Source organism: Sus scrofa, chromosome 8 (assembly GCF_054392235.1).
Source record: "Sus scrofa isolate SSC_HxYL_T2T_F1_AM1 chromosome 8, Sscrofa_HxYL_maternal_Yorkshire_Landrace_v2.0, whole genome shotgun sequence".
Classification (NCBI taxonomy): Eukaryota; Metazoa; Chordata; class Mammalia; order Artiodactyla; family Suidae; genus Sus; species Sus scrofa.
In genome coordinates this window covers 75,830,970-75,844,528 of record NC_139390.1, presented here as the reverse complement: position 1 = coordinate 75,844,528, position 13,559 = coordinate 75,830,970, and the positions used below count along the sequence as shown (strand labels likewise).

Genomic DNA, 13,559 nt, shown 5'->3' with positions numbered 1-13,559 from the left:
AAAAGAGATACTCTAGTTGGAAGAAAGAGTCTGAGTACAGCCTGAGATGTAGAGAGGAATAAAGCAAATGTGTGGGGGGGAAAATAGTCCTCCTTCCAGTTTAGCCTGTGAGGGACTAAGATAGATTTTAGGTAAAACATAAGTACCCATGTACGTGCCCATGGGGCTGAGATAAACAAGCAAATGTGTTTTTCACTAGTAGTTCATAGTTTATGACAGAAATTCACATGCAGGCAGAAACAGGCTCCGCCATTAACTGGTTTCTTAAATTTTAGCTTCTCTTTCCTCACTTATGAAAGGGGAGGGTTAAATTAGATTACTATTGTGGCTTCTTTCAGTTCTGTCTTGCTTGGGGAACTCTTTTAAGAACTTCTAACACGTTATATTCTAGCTAGTTATGTGCATATTTCTCCTTTAGGTTTTGAACTTCTTCGACTTAGGAACTATACCTCCAGTTTTTACCACAGTGCCTGTGAAATATATAGCAATGTGATATTACTTAGTTAATTACAATTAAATTATCACTAGCCTTATTATGTTTATGTAAGGTATAATAGAGATAATGGGAAGTTTTTAAAGAGAAGAAGTGACATACCTCAAGAAATTCATGCAGATAGGATCAAACTTAGGGAAAGAAAATCACTTGTAGTGAGTGAGGTTAGTGCTAATGATGTTGATTGTTTGGAGAGGGCTATGCTAGTGCCATTCACTGTTCAAGTTCCACAATCCTTTTTGTAGAGAGAGAAGAGAAAATTACTGAGATAGATTTAGATGAGGACCTAACAATCACATGAATATAACTCCAGTTCTTAAATTATTTCCATAGGCATGTTTCTAGTTTGAGATTGTTTAAAATTAAAATGTGTTCCTTAATTTGCCTCAAGGCATGTTATTTAAAATACTTAGATTCAAAAATCAGTCTAATTCTTTTTCTTTTGATTTTCATGAAAAAGAATGGCTGTTCACTAGAAATCTGTTTTTAAACAGGAGCATGAATCTGAAGGTGGAAGAACTCCTTTAATGAAAGCTGCAAGAGCTGGTCATGTTTGTACCGTTCAGTTCTTAATTAGTAAAGGTACGTTTGTGTGTCTATCCCCTGTCCTTGGTTATTAAGAAATTTAGAGATAAAGGACATTTGGGGGTATCACATGGTCAAAGGATGTTCCTGAAATTTCCTGAGGGGGTAATTGATAAACCATGAAGAGTTGTCACACCGAGTACCACCCTTACTGAAAAACATTTTGATAAAGAAAAATTTCTCTATGTAAAACTCTGAGGGTTTACGTAGCTTAAAGTCTGCTCTGTTCATGTACTAATCTATCTTGAAACCTAGATTTTTATGATGTTTCTGCTACTGATTAACTTGAGGACAAGTCACTTTTCTATTTTGTTGGCCCTGAGTTTCCTTCTTTGTAAAATATAGAGAGGAAGTCATACATATAGCACAAAAAAAGAAAAAATTCAAAATTTAAATGGAAAAGGTATGCCAATATGCATTTTTGTTCATGGTCATTTATTCTTTTTTTTTTTTTTTTTTTTTTTTTTTTTTTGTCTTTTTAGGACTGCACCCGCGGCATATGGAGGTTCCCAGGCTAGGGGTCTAATCAGAGCTGTAGCTGCCAGCCTATGCCACAGCCATAGCAATGCAGGATCCGAGCCGCATCTGTGACCTACACCACAGCTCACGGCAACGCTGGATCCCTAACCCACTGAGCAAGGCCAGGGATAGAACCTGCAACCTCATGATTCCTAGTTGGATTCATTTCTGCTGCACCATGACAGGAACTCCTAATTCTACTTTGAATACCAAAATCCTTAGAAACCAAAAGTAGCATGTTATTCTTCCTTTAAATTATTTTGATGGTATTTACTATTTAAGTTCAAGTTGAAACTTTCTCATGAACTTAAGCATAGCAGATTAAATATTTCATCATATTCTTAAGTATAGGAGATTAAATATTTTAGTTTATTTACTTTTGTCTGTTTCCTTGGCATGTGGAAGTTCCCAGGCCAGGGATCAAACCTGTACTGCAGCTGCAACCTGTGTTATTGAATACAGCTGTGGCAATGCCAGATCCTTAACTTGCTGTACCACATAAGAACTTTAAATATTTTACTTTTGACTCAGCATTGATAAAAGAGAGACTATATAGACCATATACAGTTAAAAAGGCAACATATGCCATTTCCTTCTTACCAGAAATTCTCAAATCTCAAGTTTGTAATTGTTTATAGATAAAGCAAATAAGTCAGAAATATCTAACTGGTCAAATTATTTAGGGAATTTGAACACTTCCTAGTGTTAAATGTTTATAAGTAACACATTGTATTCTCAAGAATGGAATTATTTTCAGTCTTTATATTACCCACATGCCTAGCACAAGGCTCCAAATTAGGGATGCATTCATACTGAAATCAAAATATACCTGTTTTTGTTCTCAGATATTTCCCAATGAGAAAAGATTATACTACTATTACTTTCTTTATTTTTACTATTACTTTCTATTTTTGTTAATTCTACCCATATTTGGCCCATAGAGGGCAGTGTGGTTTATTTTTGTTAGTCTTTAGTCATTATTCCCACTGAAGATGTTAAATGTAGATAAATTTTTTTTATTTTTTATAACAATGATTATATTAGGAGTAATATATATGTTTATACTTTTCATGGTGCCTACTGAAATATTTATGGATGAACTTATATCCTGTTTGGCTGGGATTTGCTTTAGAATAATTCAAGATGGGAGAGGAGAATTTATGTGGATATATGTGAAATGAGATTGGCCATGTTTATAATCATTGGAGCTGAGTAATGAATATGTGGGGCTTCACTGTATTGTTCTCACTATGCTTTGATTTTAAAATTTACTATAATTTAAGAAACAACGCTATTAACATAATTTTTCATGCCTTGTCTGCTTTAGGAGCAAATGTGAATAGAACCACAGCTAATAATGACCATACTGTGCTGTCCCTGGCTTGTGCAGGGGGTCATCTGGCAGTGGTGGAACTGCTTTTGGCTCATGGGGCAGATCCTACTCACCGTTTAAAAGTATGTAATTAAAATGTTTCATATAGCATTGTGACTTAATTTTCACTCTTGAGCATAACAAAATATCTATTAAGTTCCACTTTTATTGGCATTCTAAGTGTTTTCATTTCATGGAAAGTGTTCTTTTACTAAACCTAAAATTTTAATGTGTCTGGGGCCTGAGGCTTTATCTTCCTTAATGGTTCTATAAATTAACTTTAAAAAGATCTTTTTTCCCTTTCCATATCTACTCTTTTAGGATGGCTCAACTATGTTGATAGAAGCAGCAAAAGGTGGCCATACAAGTGTCGTTTGCTATCTTTTGGACTATCCTAATAACTTGCTTTCAGCCCCTCCACCAGATGTCACTCAGTTAACCCCTCCATCCCACGATTTAAATAGGGTAAGATTCTAAACTAAAGCATTTTATATTGTATCATCTTTATCTCCTTTCACTTGTAGTTCCAGATTAAACTAAATTGGATTTTTTATAATATGAGTTCTTTGTATAGATATGTACATGATGTAGTAAATGAATATCTGCTATAGTATTTCAGAGTCTAGATTGATAGGATTTTGCTTTATTTTCTTAGTGTGTCCAGAATAACCTAGTGAATTCAAAAGTCTTAAAAAAAATCAGGGAAAATAATTTGATATCAGTGTATTTTATGTAAATAAGTCATTGTCTGAGGTTATGTCATATGAAAAATATTTTGCATAGTTCTTTGTAACTTATTCTCCATTTAAAGCATATTACTTAATGGAAAGTATAGGAAAAGCAGAAATATAATCAGTTTGATTTGTTTTAGGCTCCTCGTGTACCAGTTCAAGCACTGCCCATGGTTGTCCCACCTCAGGAGCCTGACAAACCACCTGCCAATGTTGCCACTACTCTTCCCATCAGGAATAAAGGTCAGTTATACTTCTAAAGACTGTATCTTACATGTTATCCAAGTAAAAATGATAAGATTACCAAAAAAACTAGCCACTTTAAAATTATTTTACTAGGTTGGTATAATTAAAGATTATTTTTTAACCAATGAAAAAAGCATGTTTATTGGGAGAGAAGATAGTTATTAGTACTAATAGCTGGAATCAGAAGTATTAGCAGTAGAAATTCAGATGCTCATCTTTGATGCAATTCTGATTATCCATGATTTCCTCTAATAACTAGTCATTTCTATTCATGTTAAACTATTAGACTGTGTATAATTGGTGACATTTTTATAAATTACTAAAATTTCTGAAGTGATATAGGCATAAGATTCATAAACTAGATCAAAATTAAATTTTATTGTAGAGTAACTGGTTTAATAATAGATTTTATATCTGGAATACCTTTTCTCAACCAAGAATTCAAGGTTACTTCAGATATGCTTGCTTGTTTCTCTAGAACTCTGAGATCCATATTTGACTTGTGGATGTTATACCATGCATGTTCATAAGTTATGTCCCAAAAGATTACAACTACCAGTTTGAATAAGTTTTTCTTTTTAAAAAGTTTTACCTGAGGAACCAGTGTGGTTTTAATTTTTTGGTTTTGGCTACCTATATTATTTTACCAACAAGAATACTAAGTATTTCCACCAGTTCTTTTCAATCACCACTACCAATCCACAGCCTTGGTACCTTTTTCGCTTGGTATAGTGAACAAATGATTGCTATACCTATAGCCAGATATGTTTATTCACCTGGCTGTCAGAAGATACAGTGGATGTCATAGTTCAGCATCTTTTCTTACAGGGAAACTGAATCCCAGTTCTCTACTGGCCAAGTAGCTTTGTGAATATGTGAATTTATATCTTACCTTTATCAGTCTTGAAGATGATAGGCCCCAACAAAGACATATATTTTAGTTGGATTTTTATTTCCTGGTACTTCTCAGTGGTTTGAGTACTCTTTGTGTGTATGTGTGTGTGTTTAAAAGGCACAGACTATTAAATGTAGAAAAACCTTGACATAGAGGTTTAAGTTTTCCCTACATCTTAATAATTTAGCATTATTTTTCTGTTCTTATGATAAGTTTTTACATCTTTATGACCAAGTGAGGTATCTTTCTACACATAGCCTTAGATTTTACTTTAATTGCACCACTTAGATATCACAAACCGCATCCCTCTATTGTCTAATTTTAGCCATGTGATATTTTTAAAATTCTGAAATTTATTTCCCAGATTACTCTATGCACATAAAATACATACATTTTATATTTATGATAAAGAAGGTGGATTTGTTTTTAACTCCTTGACAGTGCATTTTCACCTTCTGTGGATATAATAATTTGGTGCATAACTGTTGGCACTAAACCTCCCAACAGTAACTCTATAATGAGGATGCCATTCATGTGCACTTCTGAGGGGGTTTCTTTTTCACACAGCTGCTTCTAAACAAAAGTCCAGCAGCCATTTGCCAGCAAACAGCCAGGATGTACAGGGTTACATCACCAATCAGTCTCCAGAGAGCATTGTAGAAGAGGCTCAGGGAAAGTTAACAGAACTGGAACAGAGGATAAAAGAAGCCATAGAAAAGAATGCACAGCTGCAGTCCTTGGAACTGGCTCACGCTGACCAACTTACCAAGGAGAAGATCGAGGAGCTGAACAAAACAAGGGAGGAGCAAATTCAGAAGAAACAAAAGATTTTGGAGGAACTACAGAAAGTAGAACGAGAGTTACAACTGAAAACTCAGCAGCAGCTAAAAAAGCAGTATCTAGAGGTTAAAGCTCAAAGGATTCAACTTCAGCAGCAGCAGCAACAGTCTTGCCAACATCTGGGACTGCTAACTCCTGTTGGGGTTGGAGAGCAGCTTTCCGAGGGAGACTATGCACGGTTACAGCAAGTGGATCCCGTTTTGCTTAAAGATGAACCCCAGCAGACTGCTGCTCAGATGGGTTTTGCACCAATCCAGCCCCTGGCCATGCCTCAAGCTTTGCCTCTGGCGGCAGGTCCCTTGCCTCCAGGGTCCATCGCAAATCTTACAGAACTGCAAGGAGTGATAGTTGGACAGCCAGTACTGGGCCAAGCACAGTTGGCAGGGCTGGGGCAAGGAATTCTGACAGAAACACAACAAGGGTTAATGGTAGCCAGCCCTGCTCAGACCCTCAATGACACGCTGGATGACATCATGGCAGGTGGGTTTATATTGTTATGAGCAGGTATCAAATATGATTTGCTTAAGGCGAGTAAGAGTGTGCCAGAATTTTTTGCCATTACCCAACTTGAGAACTATTTCTGGACTCTTGACCCATGTATATCTTTAGAAATATTAGCACAATCTCAGAAATTCTCAGGTGGATACAGGTCAAATTAAAGATTAGCTCATTCATACAAGTGGCTGAAACTTTCTGGCTTAGGTGGGTAGGCTGGGCATCTAGGTTTTTCAGTAGTTGGATTGATGTTTGATTTTTTTTTGTTTTTGTTTTTTCTCTTTAAGTTCAGAATACTGATAGAATTTTGGCTTTTTGGCTTCTGTATTCACACCAGTAAACCGGGAAATTGATAGAAGTTGAAATGCAAAACTAGTAGGATACATCAGAAAGCTTATTTGTGAACAAAAATGCTTTATGTCCTAATGGATCAGACTTCAAACCTGATGGATATTTAAAAACAAACAAACAAACAAACAAAAAACACTTTTACAATAATAAACTACCATACCAAATAGGATTTAATTATACTGTATGTCAGTGACTTTATCCCCTGTGAATGTTAATGTGTAGTTTCTTTCTAATTGTGTTATGGGAAGGTGTGATCCCCTGACAGTATCGTAAATAATATATCCTTAAATGGGTAGCCAGAGAAATTTTATTCCATTGTAATTAGTTTCATTGACAGAAAGAAGTATTTTAGAAGGTTGTTTTAATGGTTCTAGATTTGGGTACCTAATTTTTGTGAGTTCTGTATCAAAGTAGCAGAATGAGATTTTACAGGATTATAAAGCATAAGAATATTATACTGAAAAAGACAATTTTCTTCATTAAAAAAACTAAAGAAAAAAACTTGAAAAGGAAGGAAAAGCGAGTAAATAGGTGAATTTTGATAACTTTCATCTTCTCTCTTCCCCTTTTTAATTCTTTGGTCTATACTTAAAAGAGAATTGACTATTTCTAACTTTGAAACTGTTTTAATAGCATTAGATGTTGTGATGAGATGATACATAATTTGCTTTCATCTTTTTTTAAGAAGAAAACTAAATTGTATAAAGTTGTGGTATTTAGCTGACATTCAGAAACTAAGAAACCAGCTAATGAGACAGGTTTTGTACTTACAAATTGCTCTAAAGTTTCCCAGTCCTTTTTTAGTATCATTTCAACAGTAGTATATGAAATGAAAGTCTCTCCTAATCTCAGAGGGTATAGTAATTATATTGGAAAAAATGCTATTAATCTTTAGTAAGAACTATGAAGATTCTTATATTAAGAAAAATACATTTTTTCTATACATTTGAAAATAACTATGAATCACAATGAGCTGGTTTTAGTAATTGGAAATGTACTTTTAAAAACATTATTTTATGAAAACTAAAGTACAGTAGCTCCAAATCCCAAATTTGATATTATTTTCATGGCCATTAATCCAGATCCAAATGGTATTATTTCTCTATTATGTCAAATAAACTACCAAAGGATGTATAGAATTGTTGTTTATATTCAGTTAAATGAAGAATGGACGTTCCACACCAATGAATATTTAAAAAATTTTTATACTATCAGAATTTACCTGATGTTCTCGGGCATAGTTATCAACAATGATTTGCCAGTTGTATAATTTTTGTGCTGATCAGAATTATTGGAGGTTTGTGAAGTAGTTTTTCTGTTATTTTGTTTACCAAACAAAAATTACTAAATTCTGCCTGTGTGTTTGAGGTGTTTTCATATAAAATTTCTTTAATATATAAATATGACAGATACTTGTCATATTGTAAAGATACTTCACCTGTTTATTCTCATTTGTATGGGGAGAGGAGACATGGCCAGAAGAAAGAACAGGATTACAAACATCCAGCTACCTCCCTGCAACCCATTCATTCCTCCATCACCCATGTGCATGGGCACAAATATACACATAGACACTCAGACACTCACTCCCACAGCACCTGCCACACAGCCTTTCTTTAAATTCCTTCTATGCTAGTAGTACTTGTTCTTTCTGGAACCAATGACTATTTCCATTTCTTTCTTTGCATTTTCAATATCTTGTGACTTCATTAGGCTCAGCCTTCCTTTAGCATAACTTTCTCTTCTTTATTCCTTAGTCCCCATTTATTAGGCTGCTTTTATAAGGTTCAGTTTCTTTTTCTCTACTATTTGCCTAGCCAAAATCCTCTGTCTCCCCTGGTTTTTGTACTAGCCAAAGCAAAATCAATTACCTGTTTAACAAGTCTTAACACCTTGCCTTTGCTGTGCTCTCAGGTTCCCTCTTTCCTTAACTGATGTTAAAACTAATCTGAGCATCTGGTTTTCCATCTCTGAAAGCTAACCCTAAAATGAAGTTCCACATATAAAGATGTGTATCAGAGTTCTTTTAGGTACCTGCATATTTACAATTGTTTATTTTTAACTGTAGAGTATGGATGAGTGATAAGCAGTTATTTAGTTTCCAGCAGACCAGTTTTATAACTATCCCAAAGGAAATGAAATGAGGGAATTGGTTTTTCCTATCTACTTTTAGATAAGGAGATAAGAACAACCAGTTTGACAAAAATTAAAGAAAGTTAATTTTAGTATGTTCTTTAAAAGAACATAAATTCCAATTGAAATGTAAATTATGTCATTTAGCAGTAAAACTTAGGTTTTTTTGTTTAGTATCCTGAAGTAATCAGTTCTTTGGACAGATTGATGTTCCTTCTTTTAGGCTAATTTTTGTATTTAGCGTTTTCTTTTGTGAAAATCAATCAAATCAAAGGAGAACATGGAATCAGTTTTAAGAACAATAGATTTTATATGGTTTTGAAATTCATATCTAGAATGTATACATTTGAATTATCTTGATCTTAACCTACAAAACTATCAATTTATGGAGTAACAATATCAAGGTCATTAGGTGATTAATTTAATATATTAGTACATGCCCTTTTCTATCCCTAAGGATTCGAACAGTGTTTTGTTTTGTTTTGTTTTGTTTCCTCCTTTGTTTTTCCTTTGGCTTCTAAGTGGACTTAAAAATGTGTAATTGTAGAATGTGTGTTGCTATATTGTATAGTGTATGTTTGTGCCTGAACTAAGGATTTCATGTAAAATAGATTTCTTAATTGACAATCATGTTTATAATTGTTATAATAAGGTCAATTTTAGTTTTGTTCTTGGTAGGATCATAACCTATTTTGCCTGGTTTCAGATCCAGTTGTGAATCATGATTGTTTTCTGTCTGATGTAGTTGATAACTACGTTGATAACACACATCCACACTGCTGCTGATCATTCAAAGAGTAATGCCCAGACTCTAGTGCTAGAGCATTTTTAATAAAGGGGGGAAAGGATTGATGTTCACGTATCAACTCCAGAAGTTAGTCAATGAGAGAATAAAGTACCCTCAACTGTGCTACCATCTTTGGAATTCTCCCACCTTAAGTACTGACCTAATTAATTAGCCCCTTCTTAATTTGCTTATTTTGGTCAACATAATATCATAGAAAAATTATATTTAGAAAAACCCAATAATAATCTATACTTTAAGGATGATTGTTTGCATATACCTATTTTTACCCCAGTCCTTTCACTTCGTCTTCATAAGTCAGTGCGATTGCTAGATTGATTGGTGGGCATTTATCCTCTTCAGAATAATTCTATATGTGAGAAATTATTTCTGTGTGAGTATCATATTTATATATGAGGGATATATACTGTCATGCTGAGGGCCGCTCCCTGTCTGCAGTTACTAAAACAGTAGGAAGTGTTTTAAATATTCAGTAGCGAGGATCTCCTCAATGATATTGCTTTCATTAGTTCTAGAATATGAGGTATGAAATTGGCAAGTAAAGGTGTGAAATTTTCTCTTCCTGAACTTGACTGTTTTACCTTTTATTCCTTTTCTGATTAAGAAGATATAATGGACAATCATTTGCATTTATATTTAAACTCATAAAAAGATTTTTGTTTTCAGGGTTATTTTGAATTACATTTTTGTGATTACATACCCTAAGAGGGGAATTTGTTTTTCAGATGGATTATTATTTAGCAAATGGGTTACTCTCAATATACGTTTTAATTTTGGACTGTTGTCCAGTGTCATAAATAACCAGGAAAATGAGTTATTAGTGTTATGGCAGTCTACCTGTAGACATTTTGTTTCTAAGGGTCTTTAATTATTTTCTAATAATAATCTTTTACTATTGCCTAACAATGTTTCATCCTTATTAAGTGCAGTTATTTTGTTCAACAGCAGTCAGTGGAAGAGCATCTGCAATGTCAAACACTCCTACCCACAGTATCGCTGCTTCCATTTCCCAACCTCAGACTCCAACTCCAAGTCCTATCATCTCTCCTTCAGCCATGCTTCCTATCTACCCTGCCATTGATATTGATGCACAGGTAAGTGCCAAACTCAGGAGTGATGATTTTCAACTGGAATTAAGTCATCATCACAAACATTAATCAGTGATTTAAATCATCTCAGAGCAAAGACTGAGCCACAGTTATAGAGAGGTTAGAATCCATGTTTAAAGAAATAAAATACCAAATACAGATTACTGCTGATAATTATTTTGAAGGTCTGGTTTCTGAGGTCATCGAATTTGTCTTTTTGCCTTTTCTAGAGCCCCATCTGCAGCATGTGGAGGTTCCCAGGCTAGGGGTCGAATTGGAGCTGTAGCCACAGGCTTACTCCAGAGCCACAGCAACGCAGGATCTGAGCTGTGCCTGCAACCTACACCACAGCTCACAGCAACGCCGGATCCTTAACCCACTGAGCAAGGGCAGGGATCGAACCCACAACCTCATGGTTCCTAGTCAGACTCGCTCACCAACCACTGAGCCACAAGGGGAACTCCAAATATAGTCTTTCTTTCTTACGTTTTAGAAGAGGAAGTAAGATGAAAGAATTAAAGATTAGTCTATATTTTCTTCTGAACTTTAAAGATGTATTTTAAAATTCACAGTGGATTACATGTAAAAGAAAAGATTCTTCCATTTATATATCATGTATACCCATTTGCATTTATATTGTCTTTGAAAATTCTGATTTTGCTGATTGAAATATATGTAGGAAGTCAATGTATCTGTGTATAACACCATTAAGTTTTTTTAAAAAGTTTTTTTTTTTTTAAATTAGTTTAGGAGTTACTGTCGTGGCTCAGCAGAAACAAATCTGACTAGCATCCATGAGGATGTAGGTTAGATCCCTGGCCTCGCTCAGTGGGTTAAGGGTCCAGCATGAGCTGTGGTGTAGGTCGCAGGCATGGCTCAGCGCTGGCGTTGCTGTGGCTGTGGTATGGGCTGGCAGCTATTGCTCCAATAAGACCCCTAGCCTGGAAACCTCCATATGCCGTGGGTGTGGCCCTAAGACAAAAATAAATAAATAAATAAATAAATTAGTTTACCATAAAATCTCAGAGCAAAGTGAGGTTGGAGAAGAGAGGGTAGCTTGTGTGTATTTTCCTGAAGAAGTGCCAAGAGGCCTAGCTCAGAAGACTGATGAATGAGGTAAGGATATATGGCCTTCTTCAGGACTGAGAAATGTTTATTTAGTTTTGTGTTTTGATTAATACCTGCTGGGGGCCTAGTGTGGGGGTAATGTTGTACATTATAAAACTTGTAGTTTTATAAATGATCAGTTCTTTATAAAATTCAATTTAGGGAAAGGGGGACAGGGTGCAGGCGAGAGAGAGAGATAGTGAGTGGTGTGTGTGTGTGCACGCGCTCTCGCACGCATATCATTGGTTTGATCCTTGGCCCTGCACAATGGATTAAGGAGCTGACGTTGCCACAGCTGTGGTTGCAGCTACAGCTCAGATTTGATCCCTGGCCCGAGAACTTCCATATGCTGTGGGTGTGGGCTCTCCCCGTCAATAGAATTGATCCATAAGCAAAAGTAAAAACTTCACTGAATCCTTTTATATAAAGGATTACTTTTTTTAGTGCTTTAAAACAGCCCCCCCCCCCAAAAAAAAAAAAAAAAAAAAGGAGTTCCCGTCATGGCGCAGTGGTTAACGAATCCGACTAGGAACCATGAGGTTGCGGGTTCGGTCCCTGCCCTTGCTCAGTGGGTTAACGATCCGGCGTTGCCGTGAGCTGTGGTGTAGGTTGCAGACGCGGCTCGGATCCCGCGTTGCTGTGGCTCTGGCATAGGCCGGTGGCTGCAGCTCCGATTCAACCCCTAGCCTGGGAACCTCCATATGCCGCGGGAGCGGCCCAAGAAATAGCAACAACAACAACAACAACAGCAAAAAGACAAAAAAAAAAAAAAAAAAAAAAAAAAACAGCCCCAAAAAAAGATTCCACCAAGTATTATTTGAATTTGAATTATAGTGACAATGAAATTTTACCTCACTATACCACTCAACCAACCATAAATTAATTTCAGAGAAGTTACATATAAATACTTTCAAAACATTAATTTAAAAAAATAACATACATTTTAAATGTATTAGGGATACTTATGTAAAAAGATCTGACTATGGGCCCTTAAAAATCTGCTGCTTCTTTTATCTGGTCTTTGTATCGAGGTTTTTCAATTGGGTTAACCTAATATGAGTAACAGAACTTTTCATGGAGTTTAGCATTATTGTATAGTGAGGCATTAGAAAGTTCTTATTTTGGAAAACATAATACAAAATAAATATTCTGAAGTAATTATTAACCGTTTTTTCTTTCAATGTTTGTTTAATTTACTAGTTTTTATGATACCAAACAGGTAAAGTGGTAAATATAAAGATCCTTTTATGCTTAATCCACCTGAAGTTTTTTCTAGATTCTCAAATACAAATCCCATGATCTATTACATAATAGATATTTTGGTTTATTTGTGACAGTACTGTGCCATTACCGACAGGTGATAAGAAAAAATTAGTACCAAGATTCTTCCCCATTTTGAAAGCTTTAACATTGTCTAATAATTGCATCTTTCATTTGCTTATTTAGCAAAAGTTAGCATGTACATTCTTAACAATTTACAGATACTAACTTCTTTAACTTAGTCTCTGTAACAATCCCATGAAGAAGGAAGTAACTATTCCCATTTTACAGCTGAGGAAAGAGGGCTTCCCAACAGGTAATTTTTTATGGAGTCAGCTTTCAAACCAAAAAAAAAAAATCTTTCTAGAATACAGAAAATGGGTCTGTCTTGATAGCAAAAGATCATGTGTCTTTATAATCTTTACATTTTTTAACGTATTTCCTTAGCTATATACCGCATATTTGATGCAAATCTTAATTTAAGGAAGAACAAAAGAAAGGTTCTTTTTTAAAGCCTCAGTGTATGTCTCTTTTTTAAAATGCTAATGATTCTTGAAAAATGGTGCTTTAACTAATCATTATAGAAGGAAGCTAATACTTTAAACAAGGATTCACTGGACTTTGAATGCTGAAGATGAA

The 13,559-nt window shown here is 35.0% G+C and overlaps 1 protein-coding gene and 1 long non-coding RNA gene across 25 annotated transcripts in view; one reads left to right on the top strand and one right to left on the bottom strand.

Moving 5' to 3' along the window:
- The window catches only part of ANKRD17 (ankyrin repeat domain 17), a 170,810-nt gene that overhangs the window by 103,379 nt on the left and 53,872 nt on the right, over positions 1-13,559 (top strand). For 6 of the 24 annotated variants that reach the window (XM_021100382.2, XM_021100380.2, XM_021100386.2 and 3 more), the window contains 6 exons: positions 988-1,075; positions 2,925-3,052; positions 3,291-3,434; positions 3,841-3,943; positions 5,409-6,161; positions 10,414-10,559. In XM_021100382.2, the coding sequence (XP_020956041.2) occupies positions 988-1,075; positions 2,925-3,052; positions 3,291-3,434; positions 3,841-3,943; positions 5,409-6,161; positions 10,414-10,559 (1,362 nt within the window). 24 annotated transcript variants of the gene reach the window in all.
- LOC146400865 (uncharacterized) lies at positions 8,675-12,445 on the bottom strand. The gene is made up of 2 exons (XR_014812692.1): positions 11,488-12,445; positions 8,675-10,774 (listed from the first exon to the last, which is right to left on the bottom strand). It is a non-coding gene; the product is annotated as an uncharacterized LOC146400865 (long non-coding RNA).